Genomic DNA, 20,481 nt, shown 5'->3' with positions numbered 1-20,481 from the left:
TCCTTGACAAGGGCTCAAACACGGACCACTCGATCCATTGCTGAGCGCACTAACCACAAGGCCACCACACCTCTCACCTTGTCCCTTAGGCCTAACTTTAACCCTAAACCTAAAAAAAGGAGTCTGTAGATTTCAGTCAAGTTTATGTCTTTTATCACTTGTGTATTTGAGACAATTTCTAATTTCCTCGCTTGCTGCCATTCAGTTGACAGTACCAAAGCCTGATTTTAAGTGATTCGCAACTACTGACGGAACTTGTTTTTGCAACTTACAACTTCAGACTTTGCACAAAATTTCTCACTGGAGAAAAGTAATGTTGTAGAACTTAAGTGATGAACTAAATGCAATAAATATTAATTTGTAAGAAATGTATCTGTTCTTTAATACATGCTTTTGTGTCTAGTATCTGAGTTGGATGTAGCGAAGATATATTACCAATGGTTTGTAGACGACAGTAAGCCAATTCAGAGACACAGTGGCATAAACAAACCCACTTGTTAGCCAAATATCACAGGAAAAAAAATAAATACATATAATTATATAATTTATTGCCATCAGGTGCTATGTCTTGTAATAAAGTGGTTACAAGTTAAGTAAGAATCTTACAGAAGGGAGGATGATACAATATTATGACTAAGGGGATCATAATTAATTTCTTATTGATTCAAAGCACGTGATATGTACATGTCTGATTCATTAAGCACATACAATGTAAAAATTATTTTGTAGTAATTGAGCAAAGCTCATCTGAATTAAATTAAATGAAAGGAAAAACAACAACAGTCAATTAGTTATATCAGTTTATACACTGTACATGTAAGATAGGGAAATAGAAATCGAAAAGCTTCAAATGACTGAGTAAACAAAATAAACTAGTGGGTTTCATTGAAGAGTTGATTACTGCCTCTCTGAAATGTTGAATGTCTTTTCAGCATCAAAAGATGTGAAACTTGACCACATCCCATAAGTGGAAGCGGTTTCGTGTAACCAAATTCAGGTGTTTGGGCATTTTAAAATATTTAGTTACCTGTGCATACATGTACAAGGAAACGGTCTTGAAAATTTCCATGTACTATCAACATGTAATCGATGTAAACAAAAGAGACCTCAAGCGAGGAAAATTGTCTATGAACCGAACATATTGAGCGGTCTTGAATGTTTTCAGTATTTCCAGCGTTCGCTGCGGCCAACAAATCACAATATTTTCGATTTCTACTCCCTTCGCAAACGCCACCATTATATATAAATGTAGGCTTAAACAATCTTTAATGATAGAGAAATATCTTGTGAATGAAATGAACAAATGTTTTATTCTGACAGCAAACGGCAGGTACAAAAAAATTGTCACCTGTTCCAAAAGGCGCAGAAAGTCAGAAAGGTGATAGAAACGCCAAACAAGCCAGTCTTTAAAGACAAATTCTTATCAAAGTTTCTTTGACGCGTTGCGAAATATAATCTAAATGAACAAGCACCACATGTCGGCGAAAAGTGAGTGTGAATAAAACGGTCCCGACTTACATGTACCTTAACCACTTCATGCAAATTACACTTTTAATCCAACTAATCTTCAAAATCCTTGCAAAAGCTTCATACAGAACCAATCTTCTGCTTTGCTGGATACCCATCGTTGTTTTCGACAATTCTGAGGCGAGGGCGACTGAAGCAACACGATCCAGGCTCGAGTCAGCAAACTACACATTACTCCACACAAAATGACTCCCCTGTACTCCTATTCATTACCGGAACATTGTTTGAGTATTAAAAACCCATTTCAGGACGTCAAACTCACCAATAACGAGAATTATCAAGGATATTTTCGACCTTAAAACGAACCAAAATACTGATCTGGGAAAACTGATCGATCGAAGGACAGCACAGCCTGATGGTGATGACCACTGATCAGTTACGGTGACGTCAAAAAACGTATTTCCGCGGTGTCGTCGCACGGTTAGTGAGAGGTTGGAATCGGAGAAATAAATACAATATCAGCTTTCGTTTTCGTGACATGAATTGTCGGGTTTCTAAGTAGAAACCCCCTCGCACGCATTATGAGCCTTATTGCTACAGCTTTCTCAAGTTGCTTGCTGTTATGTAGTGTTGTAACAATCTTCTGTGAATCCAGTGATGGTAAATGCATCAGCCTTCTCGGTGGACCTTTCGATACCTGTACAAAAGCCGGGTACAACAACACCTTACCACTTCGAGAGGAAGTCACGGATACACTGTTGTCTGATCTTGCGAGATATTTACCCTATTTTATAAGGGCCTGGGAAAACTGTTCCTCCGTGGAGCTTGGAGCAGCGTTGGAGTGTTCGTTCTATTTCCCCAAGTAAGCGCGTGTTCCCTTGCAGACGAGTTTGTGGTGAGCTGCTGAAGCGTTGCTTGAACCACCCAGGTCAAGCCGACCATCGCGAGGTCCTAATGAATTTTGTTCTTGCTCAGTGCCTTTCTTTACCAAATGAGACAGCAAGCAGCAAGAAGTGTTTCGAGCCACCTAATTTTGCCAGCAATGACAGTGTATCTAGTAAGTACTTTACACTAGTGTATGGCTTTTACTGGGACTTTTAACAATTGGATCTGGAGCTCAAGACAGTTGACGAGGGCGCAGCCCGAGTCAGCTATCACGGATAGAAATCGAGAGCGAATAATCTAATAGATTTATGGCTGGTTTTCAGTGTCACGCCATCAAAAATAAAAATCGTAACTATTCAATGAATTAAGTCAAGAAGCTGAGATATGAAAGATGATTGATATATAAATAACCTCGCCAAGTTTTAAGTCTGTACGGCTTTCCATCCGCGCGTTATTCGGAAAAGTGTTTCACTCAAATTTATAGAGCTTTGTATGGTGTCGCCATGTTTGTGCCCTTCGGAGGGACACAAACATGGCGGCCGTAAAGTAACAGAAACATCTGTCATTGAGTTTTGCCATTGAAACGAAACGTTATTACTCTAGAACTCCGATACATTGAAATTAATACTTTGTCTAAAGCAAGAACTGTTTAGTTAGTAAAAACTTGAGCAATAACTCATCTTTTGACTCACTCGACAGCCTTATCGAGCCGCCATTTTAATGTCACGCAACACATAAACTTGGAAATTCCGACGTGCTCCATTACATAATGAGGAACCCTGTCGGGTTTAAACGTTGCAAAACGTCAGGTTATTAGAGGGTCTTACATCTGACGAAACTAAAACTTCACAAGGATTGGTAATTTCTTATTTTGGAAATTGATGACGTCACATGAAAACCGGCATATAGCAGGTAGTACATATAGAGCTATTATTGGCAAAGATATGGTCATCATTTACGGAGGGGAACGGACGGTGGCAACGCACCCGTGGGGTGACTAAATACTAGAGCGACAAGTAGCCGCCACAAAATACCACTTACTGTTTTTACCATGAGAGGACATCATCATTGACATTCCCCAAAATTGATGACAGCAGAGATTTTGGCTTTTAACACCATCTTTTTCGTCGATATTTTTTTGCCCGCCTTGTTGGCGTATTCCTTAATTTAGCAAGTTTTCAAATCATGATTGTAATTGATGCGACGCAAAAAATAATGGCTTTCTTGAAAAGCTACCGTTCCGCGAGTTTTACTGCTTTGTTCCTCTAATTGTTTAAGGAACAAACTTAGAAGACACCAATAGGAACTTGTTTTTAGTCCGAAATCAGTCCTAGGAACAACGATGTCTGAAATCGGAACAACGGGTTCCTTTTGTCTTAAACAAGAACACGAAGTTCCTTTTTTATTGCGAGTAAAGGGAACTCTTTGTTCCGTTTTTATCTTTTCAGGAACAAATGTTCCTTTTCGAATGGTTCCGATTTTGTCGAGTGTTCTCTTTTACACAATTCGTTCCCATTGACCAGCATAGTAAGTTCCGGAGTTCAATATTAAGGAACGATTGTTCCACTTTAGTCTTATCTTATTTGCAATTAGGAACGTGCTGTTCCTAATCGCTGCTTGTCGTTCCCAAATGTTTTAATTGGTCCCTTTCAAAAGCAATTTTGGTCCTTTTTTCTGCTGAAAGCATGGAAACAAACTGGAATTAGTTCCGCTTTAAGTTAAAGAGGAACTAGCATTCCGTTGTTTTATTTGAGTCACTTAATGGGAACGAGGGTTCCTATTTAGCGTTGGTGAACACGAACACAAGTTCCGAGGTTACTTTACCATTCTAACATGCGCGATCGAGGGCAAATTCAATTTCTAGCCTGGCTTGCCTGCTGCATGCTTAATCAGGTAAGGGCAGGTTGGGACAAGATGAGACCTGCCCCTTTGTTCCTTTGTTTGGTTTTATTGTGTGAGAAGCGGGCCAGATGGATAACAAGTCAGCTATTTATTATAAATACAGTAGTCTCGCGAGAAACTTCACATATCAGATATTAAAAGATGAACAAAAGAGGAGTGGCAATCGACTGGTCAAAGTTAGAAAACGCATCTCCTAAACCCAAACGACTTCACTTAGAAGAAGACGATTCTGATGGCCTTTTTCACTGTCCAGTGCAAGATTGCAATCATGATGGGTTTACAACGGCAAGAGGATGCAGAAAACACGCAAAGAACAAACATCGTTGGTACTTTTATTTCGACGAAAAGCTAGACCACTCAGATTGAATCAGGCCAACAAAAAAGCAACAAAATGGAGGTCAGTGATCACAAGATTCCACCTAAATCTAGAAGAGTTGTCTCTTTTGCCATGTCAAGTGAAATCGCACAAGATTTCTTGTCCTGGCTCACCGGCAGTGGCGGAGGTTGTAAAAGTGATCGGCAAGCGCACCAAATTGTCAGCAAGTGTTTGAAGTTTCTTAAATTCTGTTGCGAAGAAGAGGAGGATCTTACATTTGAAATCGTTGACTTTAGTCTATGTTCGCCCAATCTACTTTTCAAATTTGTTGACATGATGCAAGACGAGTGGAATCTCGGGCACGCAGGGCGCATAGGCTATTTGGACGCCATTGCAGAATTAGGGGATTTCAGAAAAGTCAATGGAGCTTCGGAATCGGTATTAAGAGGATTATCTTCCACAGAGCTGTACTTAAAACGAGTCCGCAAGACCGTCTCCAAGATGATGCGATTACAATGGACGAGCGAACTCGATATCGAAGCCTTAGAAGCCAAGGGACACTGGGCTACGCTAGAAGAGCTCTTGGAAGTCGTAGGGCGTTATTTGCCGCGCTACGAAAGCGTGCTAAAATCATGCAAGGATGATCCAGGTACAATATCCCCACTAGACTTATCGTTTGCTACCAAATTTCTCGCCGTATATTTGTTTATCAAGGTCAAAGGATCGCGCCCGATGACATATCAATATTTAACTGTTGAGATGGTGAACAACGCTAAAACCAACGGCGGATTTATCGACCAGAAAATGTTCAAAACAGCAGGAAAGTTTGGCTTCGATTCTCTTTACCTGACTGAGACTAGCATGCAAGTGTTAGATGGCTACATCAATCATATACGCCCTCTGCTCAAGCCGAACTGTGATTATGTTTTAGTGACGAGAAATGGAGGACAACACAACAAGCTAGGAGAACTAATGAGTAAACTTGTCTTCGATGCAACAGGCAAGTACGTTCATCCGACTCGCTATCGATAAATAGTCGAGACCGCAAGCTGCAGGCAACTTAGTAGCAACGCGCAAAGCACGATATCCGAGGATCAGAAACACAGCTCTGTCGTGGCAAGGGTTCACTATCAAAAGCAACGATCGCGTGACGTCGCTAGTAAGGCACACAAATGTTTGAAAGAATTGCACGGTGACAGGGGAACAGAATTAGAAATGGAAGTGCGCTCGAGGCTTTCAGACCTGTCAAGCTCTTCGCAAGATCAAAATGCTGACAATAGTGACACTCCTTCTACCGACGAGGTCGAAGTGATCACGAAAAAACAACCCGAGCGTCTAGCAGGCGTGCCGAGACTAACACGCGAAGATGCTTTCAGGCCGAACGAAATTGGCGCGAGAAGAAAAAATGTGATGTTCTCTCCTGAAGAAGACAAATACCTAAAAGCTGGACTTAAAAAACACGGCTTCGGTCAATGGCAAGCGATCCTAAGAGACCCCGAATTTCGTTTTCAAAAGGTTAGGACAGCCAACTCTCTGCTGAGCCGGGCGGCAAGAAAATTCGGTTCACCTTCTAAATTATACGACCGATAAAAGGACTTTGAAAAAAAAAATCGTGGTGTGCTCTAGTTATCATTGGAACAAAACCAACTCAAACTGATATTATCCTCTTGAAATAGAAACAAGAAATGTTTTATAACGGCGTACTTTTCACCGAATTAACAACGGATAGATTCCAGTTATTACGATATTGTGAGTGTCGCAACTAATTTATGGGAGATTGTAGATAGTTTAATTAGTGGTACTGTTGGACTACTCTCGAACATTCACACAGGTATTTGTCTTTATTGAAGTTCTGATCACGAGGAAAATCAAACTCTTCTCACTGAGAAAATCGCTTGAAATTGATTCACGCAAGCTCTTGGCTTCATTCCAGTTCTGATACATTATTACAAAATGGAACTACTTCTGACTGGGAAAAAAGCTTGCAATTGACGGCTGGGAAAGTTTTTTGCTTGGATTTCCCTTTCTTCCCTTGTGTTTCCTCTTCTTCTGGGAGGTTGGGCAGGGGCTTGCTGCAGCCGTTCCACTCAATCGCAATTGCGTGCGAGGACCTTGGGTGATGAACAATTCGTTTTCGTCGTCACTGCTGTTTGTTCGTGCCAGCGGAGATGGCGAAGATTCTTTTGGAGTTTCTCCTGACGATTCACCGAGTTCTGCGATAATCGGTAATGTCTGGAAAAGACTAGTTACAAGATATCTGTGTTCTTTCCTCAAAAGACCTTCCGCGCAACACCACTGCCTACGTTCCTCCAAGGCAAAGTCGCACTTTAGAGTGCCCAAGTTGAGATGGTGGTTCTTCATTTTGTCCTGGAGCACTTCTCGGTGTGCTTCCATCGCAGCTCTTCTCCCTCGATCTACCACTGAGGCAAGGGTCATGGTACACTGGTACAGTTCTCTCTCGGTTGTTTGCAGCCACGCTGCTTTGAATGCTTCACTCGCCCTTTGTCTCTTGGTCAACAGTTCTTCTCTACGGCTCTGCTCTCTTGCTGCCTCTAAGTCTTGTTGGATTGGCGTGGGTAATGGGTCTGATGTTTCTCTAGGGAGTAATGCCGCATGCGCCTTTGTCACGCCTCTGGAAACTAGGCTCTCCTGCCTGTCTTGGTACGTCTTCTCCTTATACTGACGCAGTTTCTCGACTTCTTTAAGTCGTACTTCCAACAGACGAGATATTTGACGGTGACGGAGTGACCCTTCCGAACAATTCTCCACCGCTTTCCTTAAGGCAATGATGGTTTGGTCCTGACTTGCATCGGAACCATCTTGACTCGCTTCTACCACATTGATCTGCGAGCTTTCTTCCACATTTGGGCAGTCACTCTCGTCTAACACTTCGTCTAAGCACAGCGTGCGAATCTCTTCCTTTTCTTGCTCCTCTAAACCACCATCCTTTACATCCTCGTCACTTGGGTCCTCTTCAGCAGGTTGACTAGCCATCTGTGCCGCCCAGAGTACGCAATCCATGGGATGCTGTTTCAACCATTTAGCTGCATTTTTGTCTGGATGGGGCAAACTTTTAAAATGATAGGTCGTCAGACGCCTGTCCATTGCTGGCTGATCGGCAGGACCAAAGTTGAGTCTGCGCTGGGAAGTGATGACCATTGGGCACCGGTTGATGAAAGGCTTGGCGGTCTGGTATTTGACATCGTGGGCCGAGTAGCCTCCTTGTGTCAACGTTTTCCAGTCGTCTATATCAAGCGTCGACTCAGTGGCCTCGTCTATGAAAATTACTTCCGTGAATGGCGATATCATCGACTTGTTAAATGCGCGCTGTTTCGTTACGGTCGCCACATTTCCGTGGTGCACAAGACCGAGGATGGGGAAAAACAGACTGGTTTTGCCACTATTGGCGTCACCCACCAGGCATGGGACTTTATCTTTGTGCCTTTTCTTGTTGTAATAAAGCAACCGGACAAAATCTTCACAGAAGCTGGAAATCTCCTCTGGCTGGAGGCTGTTTTCAAGGATCTCGCGAAAGTACTTCGGATCTGGTGGTTTGGACACATCGTAGGGACAGAACGCTCTGGGAGAAATTTTCCCCACTTGCTCTTTGGAAATGGCATCATCGACGAAAGACCTGTTCTTTATTGACCAGCAAGTCCCGTTGCTCACTTCAATTAGGTCGTAATTGATTGTGAGGGGCCGAAACAATTCACAATATGGGTCAGCTAAGAGATTGATGACGTTCTTCATTTGCCGAATGAGCCTTGACTTGAAAAATTCGTTTGTGGCGAGGGAGTTAATAAAGACCTTGGCCTCGCACTTGTACGAGTAGGTGTATTTCGCCCGAATCTCTTTCTTGTAGACGTTTCCTCGATAACTCGCGTAGTTCAGCTTTTCCATACCAATGGCAATGTCATTTACTAAGATGGTAAACTTGTCGGACAATCTCTTTCCTTCATTCGATTCCAGATTGCTTGATGTTTGCGCTGTCGTCATGTCGGAAGTGAAGCCAAACGTGTCTATCTGGAGCTTTGCTTCAATCAGATGCTCGATCACGATTGCCAAAGACGTTTGAAACTTTGAGTTGATAAGGGTAATTCGCACAACATTTTCGTTACCACAGGCGTCTAATTCTTGGGTGTAAAGGTCATCGCCCATCAGGTTTCTTGCTTCTTCTTCATAGCTCCGTTGAAATGATGAGCTTATGAGGTCTTGCATGTATTGGTTTTTATGGTCTTTAAGAACTTTGTACAATTCCTTTATAGCTGGCGACTCCTTTCCGTCTTGAAACTGAACCTGGAAGACACAAAACAAATATTTTTTTAACTGTCGCAGTTTAAGTAGAAATAATACCTCTGTGAGAAATGATCTAGTAAAGAAGAGCTCAATGAATGTTGGTTGTTTTTTTCTTTCTGCAGTCGTTCGATCGATAACATGACGACACTCTTCGATGCAGAAAACCCTTGTAAGGAAATATTAAGCGTGAATGAATGCTGACCTGTTGTGTGGTAACCTCCACTCCACAATTTAGAAATGCTTTGTGGACGGATATTGGGCTGGCAGGAGCGCCGTTTCGCGTAGTTAAAGCCACCCAATACGAAACAGCGGGACAAAGGGACTTGTTAACACTTGCCAAACTTCCATCTAGCCATTGTTCGCTTGTGGCGCTTGGAATATATCTGGCTGGACTGGTCATCATCCTCACTTTCACTGCTTTCTTCGGCCGTTTCCTCAATAATGCTGGCTTTCTTCTTTTCTTGTGTGGAAATTGCACTAAAGAAGAACGCAATATTGGGTATACCTAGAATAAAGAAAAAAAAAACATGCATGCGTCAACGGTTGAAAATGTGCCGTAAATTGTGCTTCCAAAACAATCCTCGAGCAGATACTAACCTGAAATTGCACGGTCACAGGCATCGCGCTTCTTGCATATCGAGCTCCACGCCTTCGGCAATGCTTTTTCTTTTACGTTGCAAACACATTTGGCGCTTATAATACTGCACTTTCCACTGATTACTGGCGTCAGATAACAGAGTGCAGCGCTCTTGATAGCCTCGCTGTTGAGCTGTCTGCAAGGTTTTTTTGCTCGAAGCATTCTTCTCTGTCCATCAACAGTTGTTCCTGAAATGACTGCAGTGATCCTGTTTCTTATATATAAGATTAATTGTGCGAACTTATCATGAATACATCTGACAGAATAAAGCCACACCTTTACAAGTTTTCGATGGATTTGTTTTCTCTATTTTCGTGACTAAAAATGGACGTTTTAGCTGATAAAATTATGCATAAAAAGTGTTCAAAGGTGTATTTTTATTGAATCCGCAAAGAAAGAAACTTAACACTCGGTTTTAGTGCAATCAGAAGCATTTCATACGCCAACAATAGATCAGTCTTTTCCACGACAAAGCTTTTCACTGATTCCCTGCGGAGGCTAAACCTTGACCTTTTGGCGAACACATTAGTCCGTACCGCGTAATCAAGCAACCAGATAGCATTTTTAACGTATTAAATCAACGGCTTTCTTTACGGCAAAAATACTCCAGATATATATTACTTTGTCCTTTTTATCTTCATTCAAAGCGTTTCTGCACCACAGGGTTTCCGATTTTTCGAATGCAACTAGTGTAGAAATCTAAAGGATGTTTTAAAGCATTTCCACATCTTAAATTCGATAAATATGTCAATTCTCTATGTAAACCGGAAAATCCGTCTTTTCCATCTCCAAAAAGAGAATAGATTGATGCTTGGGAACTTGCAGTATGGAGTGACTGCTCATAAAATCAGTATGCAAGACATTTAGATTTGATGGTGGAAAGGACGGATTTTCCGGATTTCCCGGAGAACTGACTTACAGTAATAAGGGGAAGTAATATAATACTTCTCTTTTTTTACTGTAAGTATACTTACAGTAAAAAAAGGAAGTATTATATTACTTCCCTTAATTACTGTAAGTCAGTTCTCCGGGAAATCCGGAAAATCCGTGTTTTCCAACTTCAGAAAGCAGAGTAGATTAATGCTTGGCAACTTACAGTATGAATTGACTGTTCAGGAAATCATTAATGCAAGACACTTACATTTGACAGTGGAAACCACGGATTTTCCGGATATCCCGGGAAACTGACTTACAGTAATACTTCCCTTTTTACTGTAAGTATACTTACAGATATAAAGAGTAGTATTATATTACTTCCCTTAATTACTGTAAGTCAGTTCTCCGGGAAATCCGGGAAATCCGTCTTTTCCGACTTCAAAAAATAAAAGAGTTGATTGATGCTTGGGAACTTGCAAGATAACTTCTAATAGTAATCTTTTTTGATTGATGGCGGAAAAGATGGATTTCTCGGAATGACGGAAATCAAAGTGAACCTTTCAAGTTTACATTAAGAGGAACATTCGGGCTTCTTTTTTGCGTTCCCTTAACACAGATGGCGAAGCACAAAGTAATGCTCTTAAAAATGGGTTGCAAGTTAAATTTATTTCAGAAACTGTGAAAATCTCATGTTTACCTTCTCCTTAGATAGACAACAGGGTTGAAGCCAGAATCAAATGGCTAATTGCCAAGATGAAGATCAAACTTTGTAAGGGAACAACAGTTTTGGGAAACGATCATCATCATCATCATCATCATAATAATAATAATAATAATAATAATAATAATAATAACAGTAATAATAATAATAATAATAATAATAATAATAATAACAATAATAATAATAATAATAACAATAATAATAATAATAATAATAAATATTTATATAGCGCCTATCCATGCCTGCTCTAGGCGCTGTACAAATCGTCAAAATGAGCTGTACTAATCTTAATAATTAAAAATGTGCATTTAAGAAAGTAATAAAAGTAAAAATCGCTAAGAATAATAAGTTTTCTTAAAAAGATGAGTTTTGAGTTTAGATTTAAAAGAACTCAGATTGTCACATGAGCGGATAGAAACAGGTAGACTGTTCCAGAGTTCAGGAGCGGAAACAGCAAAAGCTCGAGAACCATACGTCTTCAGGTGAAAATTTGTGGGGTTAAGAAGTAATAAGTGTGATGATCGGAGGATTCTGGAAGGTTGGTAGTACGCTACTAGATCTTGAATGTCTTGACATGACAGAACTGACACTCTTTGTAATGTGTACTGTTTTTCTATCACAAAGCAAGAGTTTCCTTTGATAACAATTAGAAAGATTTCGGTCATATTTATCATCAAATCTGATTCCTCTTTTATGGGAGAGGAACGGATGCGCTACTGTACGTCTAACAATAGCAGGAAACCAAATTTGAATGCTCTAATATCATTTCTCATTTATGTTTCTAATTGCAAAAATACGTTGGGTAATACAGGATTGTTTTATTTTTGGAGGAGGATGAGGGCGGGGAACTACTGCGCAGAGGTTTAATTCATGCCTTACAAGAGACACGTCATTCTCGTTCCAGAACGTTTTCTTCTTCTCGTCACGTGGTCAAGGACATTTCAAAACCAGTAGCTATGGAAATGCTAGCATTTACGTATTGCAGACTTAGTTTGCTCTTTGCTTCTTTTTTCTTATTTTAGGTCCACTGGATCGTGGCTGTCAAAAGTTGATCTTTCCTGCCTGTAAAAACTTGGGTATTTACCAGCACACTTTATTTTCGGAGTCCGTCCAAAAGAAGTTTTACAAATGGCTTTATAACAGAACGTACGACGGTGGAGATTTAGAAGCCGCCTTTCCAAAGAACGTGGAAAAAGAACTTTCTAAGTTTCCCAAGTGCCAAACAAATATCAAGAAGTTGTTTTGTGGAGAGCTGTTTCCTCCATGTTTCCCGGATGAAGGGAGTCCCGTATTTAAGACCTTGTGCAGTTCGGTTTGTAATGACATCATTAGAGACTGCCCGGCTTATTTCAGGTAATTATCTTGCTAGTGAGTGTTCAATTGTGTGTATGTTTAATTAAATTCAGAGACCACTTGACAATATTCCATATCATTCCAGTGCCTCTCTCTGCCCAGAGGTAGAGATCGCTACCAGCAAATTGTTCAGGAAACCCTCGCAGAACGGCCGCTGGATGGATTAGAATTCCATCAAGAAGACTTTAGGCTACGTTATACTATGAATTAAGCATTGACCTCCAGTCCCTCAAAAAGCTTCATTTTGATTAGTTTTCACGACTGCTCATTTATGTGCCATTTTTGTTTTTCAGAAATCGTTTCATGGATGTAGAGTTTTGTGGCCTGTTGGCAGATGGACACGCTAGTCACGGTTATTGTGATCGTACAGAATGGCCAAGACCATTTTTTTGGCTCAAGTATTTAGGTTAGTGCTAACCTAATTGTTCCTAATTAAGGATTAGTTGTACTCAATCCACTAACGCACACTATTGAACATTTTGCTCGTTTTAATTGCATGAAGAAACTAGAAGTGATGGATGCTCGTCTAGCACCATGTTGACCGCCCCCGAAGGGTCTCGTTAGGTTACCTTAAAACCTAGCCATTTACACTCCAGGGATAGGCTATTTAAAGCCGGATTAAGCTAAACCAGGGTTAGTAAGAATTTTGATTTCAGTTTTGTAGCTTTTCGGTGAGGTTTTCTGTTTATATTGCTTTTCCTTCATGCAGTTTTGAGTTTGAATAATCTCAAACTACACAAAACATGAGCAGTGAAAAACACCTTTATACAAGAAAAACTAATACTTCGGTTAACTTTTAATCCTGTTTGGAGTTAACCTGCTCTCGAACCACCGGGCCCAGGGTGTGAAAAGCCATCGTAGTTACGTTTCTAGCCCAGCAGAGAAAGACACGCATCCGACCACAGAGTCCTATAGGAAGTTAATAAACTATGCTATAACTATAATTTTGGATCTTCTCACAGAATCAACAGTAGCACCAACAGAAGAGCCTGAAACCGAAGGTCCCAAAGCGTGGGTCATCGCCGTAGCTGTCGTGGCATCCCTGGGTTTTGTGGGATTCGTGCTGGCAGGAATTATCTGGTTGAGGTGGCGCAGCCGTGCAGCCGCCATCGGGTATAGTAGACAACAAGATGATATTCAGTAAGAACAGCCATGATCAAGACACACGTTTGATGTAACTGTACGGAGCAAGCTGTTTGTAGTTCTGTTTGTTCTATAACGTAAATCAACCTTTTAGAAAACTGTATGATTTACACCCGCTTTCAGTGTTACGTGCATAGGCGACATCTTTCGACCATCTCACGACATTCCATCTGTCGACATGCTATGTAAACAGCTGATATACCGTTTAGAGAAGTATATGATAATTACTGACCTCAAATGAATGAAGAAGATCGAGGACTCCCGATTTATGGGACAATTCAAACGATTTTAGTGTACTCGATCGGCTCTCAATAGTGACTTACGGTAGAATTGGGCCGCTACCGCTCAGTTAATATTCGAAAGATGTAAACATTCAAAGCAGTCGATTTATCTCCCACAGAATGTTTACTTGATACTCCTAGCCTTAGTTTGATGTCAAATAAATCCATCTTTCATGACTAAAAGTCAAGTTCGGCCCTAAAGAAGCCACTTGTGCTTTCATTTTGACGTAGGCCAGGTTACATAGCATGTCGAAAGTTGGCATGTCGAGAGATTATTGCTATGCACGTAACACTGAAAGTGGGTGTAAAATAAGATTTTTTTTGTTTTGTTTTTGATAAACGTTAAATTTCTTTTGCAAAAACTGTTCATATGGTATGATTAAACTTACGTCGTTTCGTTTCCCACGTCTGGTTCGACTGCGAAGAAAAATAATATGAAACGATGTCTCACTCAAAAAACCTCTCTGCCGTTATAATTTTTCTGCAATTCTGTAAAGCTACAAACTGCGGCAGGCCATTCAGTTATATAATGCATCGGATAATTGGAGACACCGCGTATGTTCGTTGTTACTGTAAGTATTGTAATCAGTGATGATGCTGATCATTATACATTTTATACTTTATTTGGAAAGTATGAAATATTATTATATGGAGAAGAGTGTTTTACTGGGAACTAAACCACTCGTAGATTCCATACGCCACTTCATCCGGGACCCGAGTGGCGTATTTTCCGTATGTCACCTTTGTGAGTGTCGTATCGTTCAATGACGTCACGATTCCCGCCTTTTGCTTTTGTTGAATTGGTTTCAATATTTAGTCTCCATATAATAAAAAGAACATTACACGTTGGCTCGTTGGCTCGTCGCTTCGCTCACTCTGTGAGATATTGTTCTTGCCACTCGAACATAAAATTCATATCTTCTCGCCACCGTGCAATATCCTCTATTTATGAAGCGTTGAATTTCTTCAACAGTGACGTGACCTTTCTCTCTTTCACGCAAAGAAGCTCATGCAGGGTATTTCGTGTGAGGAGAATCCGCTGAGTAGCGAAAGTGTAGGCGTAAGACAACGTGGAAGTTCGCCGCCACTACTGAGTGGCGTCTGGGAGGTGGGGACTGGGCAAATATCGAAAACATATTCCTGCACGGCAAAAAAAGCTGAAAAAATATCGTGCAAGGGAAGCCATGGAAAAAAAAAAAAAATCAAGCAAGTGCTTTCTACTATACAGGTACTGTTTTGTTTGACATGCACAAGCTATTGCCCACAAAAAAAGTCATGCACAACCTAAAGGCTAGAAAAAATTTCATGCCCCAGAAAGTTACCCAACCCTCCATCCCTCAGTCATCTGGTCCTGCGAAGGTGAAGCAGGATTAGCGAGGCAGAGCTCAACGCGCGAGGTAGGAGTACAGAGCGCGACCACCGGGGCGGAAGCGCGCGCGTCGAAAGCAAGTCCCAATAGTGAGAGTGCTATAACTCAGAAGAAGATTGTTGGAATTTTTTCCTTCTCCGACTCCCCCCAGCTTATAAATGTAACGGGGCCGTTGGTGCTGTTTTAAAATATCGTGCCTATCAATTGTTTTCGTTGCCGTTTTCTCGGCTCGTTTAAATTTTCTGTTATAGGCACTGTCAGTACAACACCAAAAGCTTTATTCAAAGCAAAACTTTCCATGTCTGCGGTTTTGGGCTTCTCATATTTTAACTTATACTTAGCAATCGTACAGAACCTTTGATCGTACACTGAACACTTGTAAGTTCTGTCCTGGGCAAATATTTTTCGAAACTAGTTACGTATCAAAACTAGTCATACAGCTTGCATTAACTATCAAATACCAAAATACCTGCCACTACAAATAAGGCAATTAAAAAAAAAACATTATAGAGAAAAGCCTTTTTTCTCTTGGTACGCTATCAGATAACAACAAAGAGATCTATTTCTAATAAAGCTACTTGAACTCCTGTTTCTTGAAAGGAAAATAATTATTTTACAGTGGTGATCCTGCAGTGGAAAGATAACTAAGAAGTATGTACCACAAAATACAGACAATGTTTCCTTCGCTATTAAAAGAGTAAACTGTCGCAAAAAATTCAAGTTTAAATCTCGCACAGGTCGTGTACCACCACTGTAATAAAGACTTAACTCACTGCACAGTCATTTGTTAAGTTACAATTCATCCATATCCACCATAAGACTGTGTCTGTATTGACTTTTCGTTCGGTGATATCTTCTGAAAAAAATGGCGCCAACTACAATGGCGAGCAGGAGTGCTAGTAGACCAAGTACTGTACCAGCGATGGCTCCTGCAGACATTTTCCCGCCATTACTTGCACTGGCAACTGGAGGAGACGAACCTTTGGTGTGAGCTAGAAATAAAGTTCAACGAGATAAATGGAACGCGCTATTTTACAATGAGTACGAGATATATACTTGATTAGTAATGAACACGAAGGCGAGAAGGTCTAACAGCGCTACGGGAATTAAGTAGTTTCTTTCTGAAATTGCCACACATCCATGTTGAATTTTACCGTTATATAAATAAGAAAAGTTACTCGTAAAATAGACTATTGCTTCATTGTCGCACAAGTAGGAACAGCAGTCCGGACCTAGCCATCTTTCGGCATTTTTAAGCAAAAAATAAGTAATCTTCCCTGAATTTCCAGATGCTTTTTGTTTTCTAGACTCCTACGGGCGTTTCATCTCTGCAAACGCGAACGCAAAAAATGGCGGGAGTGAAGCGAAGGAGTGCGCCACCCTTGTCTCGTCTCATCTCATCTCAATCCCTTCTCGTCTAAAAGCCGTCGCCCCATACTCCTCTCTCTCTGAATTTCGAAAGGAAAACAGACTGCGAGTATTCTATTGATTTTTAAGACTGCGAAACGAGAAACAAAATGAACTGAAACTCTCAAAGTATTAACTCACGCCTTCACTCACTTCGCCCTCTTTACTGTGAAACATTCAACGTTTTGTGACGAGGGAAAGATTTTTTACCAGAGCTGATATTCCTGATAATAACCAGACTTTCACTTTTGGTTGGCTCTTACCTTTCATTCCAGAAGTTGAACCGCTGCTTGTACTTGACTTATGAGACGTAGGTGCAGGCTTAGAAGAAGATGCAGGCTTGGTTCCTTTAGGCGTGGATGCAGGCGTGGTTCCCTTAGTAGAAGGTGCGGTCTGGGTTTTATTAGCTGTGTATGGAGGCGTGGTTTCCTTAGTAGAAGATGTAGGCGTGGTTACATTAGCTTTGGATGCAGGCGTGGTTACATTAACTTTGGATGTAGGCGTGGTTACTTTAGTTGTGGGTGCAGGCGTGGTTCCATTAGTAGAAGGTGTAGGCGTGGTTACTTTAGTTGTGGGTGCAGGTGTGGTTTCCTTAGTCGAAGATGTAGGCGTGGTCTCATTAGCTGTGGATGTAGGCGTGGTTCCATTAGTAGAAGGTGTAGGCGTGATTACTTTAGTTGTTGGTGCAGGTGTGATTTCCTTAGTCGAAGATGCAGGCGTGGTCTCATTAGCTGTGGATGCAGGCGTGGTTCCCTTAGTAGAGGGTGTAGGCGTGGTTACTTTAGTTGTGGGTGCAGGCGTGGTTTCAATGGCTGTGGATGCAGGCATGGTTCCCTTAGTCGAAGCTGCAGGCGTGGTTACTTTAGTTGTGGGTGCAGGCGTGGTTCCATTAGCTGTGGAAGCAGGCGTGGTAACTTTAGTTGTGGGTGCAGGCGTGGTTCCATTAACTTTCGAAACGGAGGCGGTCACACTGGTCGTCGACACGGGCTTGGATGTATGAGACGTAGTTGTATTAACCGTCGGTGTAGGCGTGGTTGCGCTAACCTTCGGTGCAGGCGTGGTTGTATGAACCGTCGGTGCAGGCGTGGTTGCACTTGCAGTCGGCGTAGGCGTGGTTGTATTAAACGACGGTACAGGCGTGGTTTTGTTAGCCATGGTTGGAGGCGTCGGTTGCTGACCTAAATGAAAGCGATTGAAAGATTACAACTGAAAGAGAAAAACCACAGCATGTGGAGACAGGGATCTGGAAAATACTTCTAATTAAAGTGCAGAAAGCGGAAGACTGTTTCGCCAAGCATGGGGAAAGAAATACGGAAGCGAAACCTAAAAATAAACAGTGAAAAAACATATATCTCCATTTTCCATGAAAACAGCCCGCAAAGACGCACACGTGATCGCGCATAGCAACCCAGTGCTGTACGCTCATGACGGCCGCAAAGTTAGCCGGTTTTGCTTTGCCAAATAAATTTGTTACCGTTGGCAATGTTCTAAAGCAATTGATTCATTGTTTCATCTGATTACATCATCGACTTATGATACACTTAGAAAGTTTTGAGAGCACTCAAGAAGGCTGCAGTTGGGCCTCAACTACCCCTTATGCTTTCTCCATACTTCCCGCATACATCACGCATAACTCGATCACGGCCAAAGAAAATAAACGACTGAACAACGACAACAACAAAATGAAAAAAACACAACTCGACCGATGATCAATTCTCGTGCCCATAGAAGATTTGTTTTAGTAATCCAAAAATACATTCAACTGTTCCCTGTTTAACGCCATTTTTTTCCCTTCTCCTGGTCGTATGGAATAATCTGTCCATTATTATTCATTACATACCTGTTGTGGTAAGGGATTCCCACAAACCACTTGGCCAATATCCATTATCTGGCCAAGTCTGGAGAGTGCAATATTCTCTCCTATCCCCAGTTGTGTTCTCTGGAGACTCCGGAAACGTTGAGCAGTATTTTTGAGTCTTGAAAACTTTCACAAACTCTGACTGTGACTCATTATATGCGTCATCACACAAAGATCTACAGGGAACAATTAATTTCTGCTTATTTTTGGCATCGCAAGGTGGTGCAATCTCCATGCAGATTATTCTTCGCAGCGTGGAGTTGACACCGCCGTCCTGAAAGATTGCGCTTGATTCCACCATCTGCTGGTATGCATCTGACACTGAAGTGAAGTTGTATCCAGCATTTTGGCACTGCTTTATGGTGAGTCGTCTGCAATTGACATCTTCTGGAAAAGAACGTGAAAAAAACTTATATAAGCAAACAAAAGGAAAGTGAAAAGTTTTGGAATAGGTATTCGTAATCATTACTGTTATGTCTACATTGTCTGTTTTGGAGCAAATTTGATAAACATTGGGTGCCTGGTGTCATTGGCTGTCTTGACAAGTGCTTTGTCCTTAAGTAAATTTGGCTGGTAAACGACATAAATGCAAATTAAAAGAATTCATCAACTATCGTTGGCCACTGTTATTTGTTTTGGAAGAGTGAGTGATGAATATATTCGCTTTTACCATGCACAGGCACCTGCTAATACCTTTTTCTCGAGAGAAATTTACTTGTTAAGTAGCTGCGTCAAATTCTGTCTACTGAGTCGGTCAACCATATCAGTTAGCGTGCTTTTAGCGCGCATCCACATTATATAAAGGATAACGTTCAACATTTAAGCCGCGTCTACGTCACCTTATTGCACGTACGCTACAATAACAAGTTTTATGGTTGATCGAAAGACTATATTATTTCTCGAGTAGACTTGCAACATTCTGCCCACGAGCCATAATTACGATGCAAATCAACTAGTTCCTGATTCAGGCGATTATAATATTAGGATAAAAGACATTCTTCACTTACCAGGAGCACTGTTATTGAAGTTGTTTATCGTTGGCAAGCATTTGTCCGAAGGAAGGAGCTCACAAATATCTCTGAATAAAGCAATCAGTCCATCGTTCACGCTCGACCTGTTCTGGCAGTCTGAAACAAAATTCTTGCACGCTTCTTTGCACGGTAAAGTTGGAACTACCGTTGGACGTTTTGGAAGCTGAAGCGAACAAGTCATTAAACCTGATAGCGAAGAACAGTTTTTAAACTTGCTCCGCATACTTGCAAATGAACCGGAAAGTTGTTTCTGTGTTCTGTCTGGATAAAATCCGGTAACATTGTAGCCCGCTTTTGCACAATCGGCGAATAACGTGCTATTCAACTTCTGGTGTGTTGAACTAGACGCGTAATTTACGAGGGAAATTTCCAATGCAACGAATAAAACCCACCCGAAGCGATTCATCTTCACCTTGTCCGTGTTGAAGTCGACGAATGCAAATTTCCGGTTTTGCAGCAAGGTAAACTGAGATATTATTTATGCCTTTTAATTTGAGACATGCGAAGGAATCCGCTGACTCACGATTCGCTTGACTGACCGGCGCGTGAGGCTCATGCAGCAAAAAGCAGACTAAAAGAAATTGAAGCTGAACGCAAGAGCTGAAATCTTGAAGAATGTGGATTGTATGGTTGAATTAATCCAAGAGACCATGATGTAGTCTCTTGTTAGATCTTTGTCTATCAGCCATTCGATAATATGATCGTTTTCAAAGCTGATACTGTGTTTTCAAGCGCAATTATTTAAATGACAAAGACTGCATAGTCCCATATTTACAACACTTAGTGATATTAATCACAAGTATAAACAGCATTAACTGTATTGGTAATCTGTTGGAAAACAGTATCTCCAGTTTGAACTTTCATGATCAATAACATTACCCACGAGCAAGCGGTGGAGCGATCAAAAGCGTTACAAAAACGCACAATGTCTTAAATTAT

The 20,481-nt window shown here is 41.2% G+C and overlaps 2 protein-coding genes and 2 pseudogenes across 4 annotated transcripts; 2 read left to right on the top strand and 2 right to left on the bottom strand.

The window, feature by feature from the left end:
* The first annotated feature begins 1,945 nt into the window (after positions 1–1,945).
* LOC145493765 (uncharacterized) lies at positions 1,946–14,747 on the top strand (annotated as a pseudogene). Its single transcript, XR_014050154.1, has 4 exons — positions 1,946–2,524; positions 12,123–12,453; positions 12,747–12,859; positions 13,416–14,747. The product of XR_014050154.1 is annotated as an uncharacterized LOC145493765 (transcript).
* LOC145493762 (uncharacterized) lies at positions 4,616–6,647 on the top strand (annotated as a pseudogene).
* Positions 6,530–9,487, bottom strand: LOC145492599 (uncharacterized). Its single transcript, XM_081472032.1, has 3 exons — positions 9,464–9,487; positions 9,069–9,371; positions 6,530–8,866 (listed from the first exon to the last, which is right to left on the bottom strand). The coding sequence occupies exons 1-3, from the start codon at positions 9,485–9,487 to the stop codon at positions 6,530–6,532; spliced, it is 2,664 nt and encodes an 887-aa protein (XP_081328158.1).
* A 38-nt stretch (positions 14,748–14,785) lies between the features above and the next one.
* LOC145493761 (uncharacterized) lies at positions 14,786–20,114 on the bottom strand. 2 transcript variants are annotated; one of them, XM_081473219.1, is made up of 4 exons: positions 19,519–20,114; positions 18,494–18,895; positions 16,917–17,831; positions 14,786–16,238 (listed from the first exon to the last, which is right to left on the bottom strand). In XM_081473219.1, the coding sequence occupies exons 1-4, from the start codon at positions 19,946–19,948 to the stop codon at positions 16,039–16,041; spliced, it is 1,947 nt and encodes a 648-aa protein (XP_081329345.1). In that variant the 5' UTR covers positions 19,949–20,114; the 3' UTR covers positions 14,786–16,038. The 2 variants fall into 2 exon arrangements, with proteins under 2 accessions (XP_081329345.1, XP_081329344.1); XM_081473218.1 differs by having other exon boundaries at positions 14,789–16,238; positions 18,494–18,898; positions 19,519–20,111.
* Positions 20,115–20,481: the final 367 nt, after the last annotated feature.

The sequence above is a fragment of the Orbicella franksi genome, chromosome 7, assembly GCF_964199315.1.
Source record: "Orbicella franksi chromosome 7, jaOrbFran1.1, whole genome shotgun sequence".
NCBI classification, from domain to species: domain Eukaryota; kingdom Metazoa; phylum Cnidaria; class Anthozoa; order Scleractinia; family Merulinidae; genus Orbicella; species Orbicella franksi.
This window is presented reverse-complemented; position numbering and strand designations above follow the sequence as displayed.

Bases quoted from the DNA above. Each gene is read 5' to 3' on its own strand.
- LOC145493761 (XM_081473218.1), bottom strand. From the start codon at position 19,948: ATGAATCGCTTCGGGTGGGTTTTATTCGTTGCATTGGAAATTTCCCTC. The intron at 17,832-18,493 runs GTATGTAATGAA...GCTTTCATTTAG, and splicing joins GGAATCCCTTACCACAACAG to GTCAGCAACCGACGCCTCCA. The intron at 16,239-16,916 runs GTAAGAGCCAAC...CTTTATTTCTAG, and splicing joins TTCAACTTCTGGAATGAAAG to CTCACACCAAAGGTTCGTCT.
- LOC145492599 (XM_081472032.1), bottom strand. From the start codon at position 9,487: ATGCCTGTGACCGTGCAATTTCAG. The intron at 9,372-9,463 runs GTTAGTATCTGC...TCTTTATTCTAG, and splicing joins CTGTGACCGTGCAATTTCAG to GTATACCCAATATTGCGTTC. The intron at 8,867-9,068 runs GTCAGCATTCAT...TGTGTCTTCCAG, and splicing joins TGGAGGTTACCACACAACAG to GTTCAGTTTCAAGACGGAAA.